Source organism: Merops nubicus, unplaced genomic scaffold (assembly GCF_000691845.1).
Source record: "Merops nubicus isolate BGI_N331 unplaced genomic scaffold, ASM69184v1 scaffold52695, whole genome shotgun sequence".
Taxonomy (NCBI): Eukaryota; Metazoa; Chordata; class Aves; order Coraciiformes; family Meropidae; genus Merops; species Merops nubicus.
Window position 1 is genome coordinate 1 of NW_008611320.1, and position 1,806 is coordinate 1,806.

At 50.1% G+C, this 1,806-nt stretch overlaps 1 protein-coding gene across 1 annotated transcript; it reads left to right on the top strand.

Moving 5' to 3' along the window:
- Positions 1-139: 139 nt before the first annotated feature.
- MIF (macrophage migration inhibitory factor (glycosylation-inhibiting factor)) lies at positions 140-1,174 on the top strand (the record flags this gene model as incomplete). Its single annotated transcript, XM_008941161.1, has 2 exons — positions 140-312; positions 1,108-1,174. Coding segments are annotated over 2 exons (240 nt in total), but the record flags the coding sequence as incomplete, so codon positions are not given.
- Positions 1,175-1,806: the final 632 nt, after the last annotated feature.

Here is a 1,806-nt window from a genome sequence, read left to right on the forward strand (position 1 = left end):
GGGCGCGGCCGAGGGCATCCCCGTGGGATGCGGTGGGCAGCGCGGGCACCACGGAGCTGCTTAAAGGTGGCCTCTAAAGCCAGTTTGGGTCGGGAGAGGGGAGGTGAGATCTACTGTAACCTCTGTTCTCTTTCTGCAGTACATTGCCGTGCACATCATACCTGATCAGATGATGTCCTTCGGGGGTTCCACCGATCCCTGTGCACTCTGCAGCCTTTACAGCATCGGCAAAATTGGAGGGCAGCAGAACAAGAGTTACACCAAGCTCCTGTGTGATCTCATCTCCAAGCACTTGCATGTATCTGCAGACAGGTGAGGGTGGAACATGACTTTAACCTTATTTATCTGGCTTTCTGAAATTGCTTTGAAAAGTTTATTTAAAAAAAAGAAAAGCCAGGAATAAGTCTGAGGAGCTATAAAGTCATCCTTTACAGTGGTTTTATGTCCACTCTACAAGTTTGATGCCTCCATCTCTCCATTCCAAGTCCTTCCATGGCTTCTTGTTAGAGTGGGGAACAGTACTACAGGACCAACAAGTTGTACAGTGTCTGTTTTCCCTCCGAGGTGGGATGACTTGTCCTCTGGTGGTGGAACACAAGAGTGGAAAGAGAGGAACAGTAAAAGGCTGTAGCTGAAAGACAGGGTAGAAACCAGCAGGTTGTGAACAGCTCCCTTGCAGGCTGAGGAGTCTTGGGAAAGTGTCTGCACGCACGGGAAGAACCTGCTGCCACTGATGTGCTGCGGTTGGAAGGGAGAAGTGCAGAGCGGGCCCTGAGGGCCTGCTGGCTTTTGTAAGGCAGGCTGGCTGGTGGACACGTGTGAAGGACTGCAGTGCTGGAAACAAAAGGTTTTGATCTCCGGAAATTCTTGACAGGCTGATAATCAAAAGCTGTCTGGTGTCTGGACAGTCCCTAGCTGAAGGAAAGTTTGTATTTTTTAAAAAAAGTACAATTCCAGGGACTCTGAGACACAATGTGGAGACTCTACCAGAGAAGTTAACTAGATTTCAGCAAAAGTTTAGGAATGGGAGGCATAGTCCCCTGTCCTGTTTTTCATCCTCACGCTTTATATGAAGTAATTGTTTGTCGTTCTGTGCTTCTTCTGCAGGGTGTACATCAACTACTTTGACATGAATGCTGCCAACGTGGGCTGGAACGGCTCCACCTTTGCGTAGAGCCCTCCCACCTGTCCGAAGAGGCAGCTCCTGGACCGACCCCCACCCTGCCCCTTAGAGACCACCGCACAAATGGCCCCATGTTGCATTTTGTGCACTCACAGATTGATGGCTCCTTGCTAGTGTGTTCAAATATTGCTGCTTTGACATTCCTCTGTTTTCTCCGTGTAGAAAACAAATAAAGATTTAGAAGTAAGCTGTCTGGTGTAGCCTTTGGTGGGTTGGGGATGGAGTTGGGTGGTTGGCAACGTTATCTGTTGCACTCCGATTGCTAAAGCAAACAAAAGGAATGTTTTGCCTCTTTCTCAGACATGGTATTTCACAGTACAGCCAGATGGAGTGGCAGGTACCTGACAGCAGTCCAGGGTGGGTTTTACCTTGTTGGGCTCCAGAGGCTGCAGGTGTCTTTGAGGCTTGTCGACTTGAAGGGTTTTGGGTTTTTCTGGCTATCCTTTGTTGCCACAGTAGAAGCAGTCCTTGAACTGGCCCAGTGCCTGCTGCTTTGGGGAGGCTTTCTTCTAACACTGTGCCAGCTGTGTGCAGCCAAGGAAGGAAGGAGTGCTTTTGCTCACGAGGGGAAAGGCCATCTGTGTGGCTGGCTTGTGCTGCCTCCCTGCAGGCCGAGGTGGGCA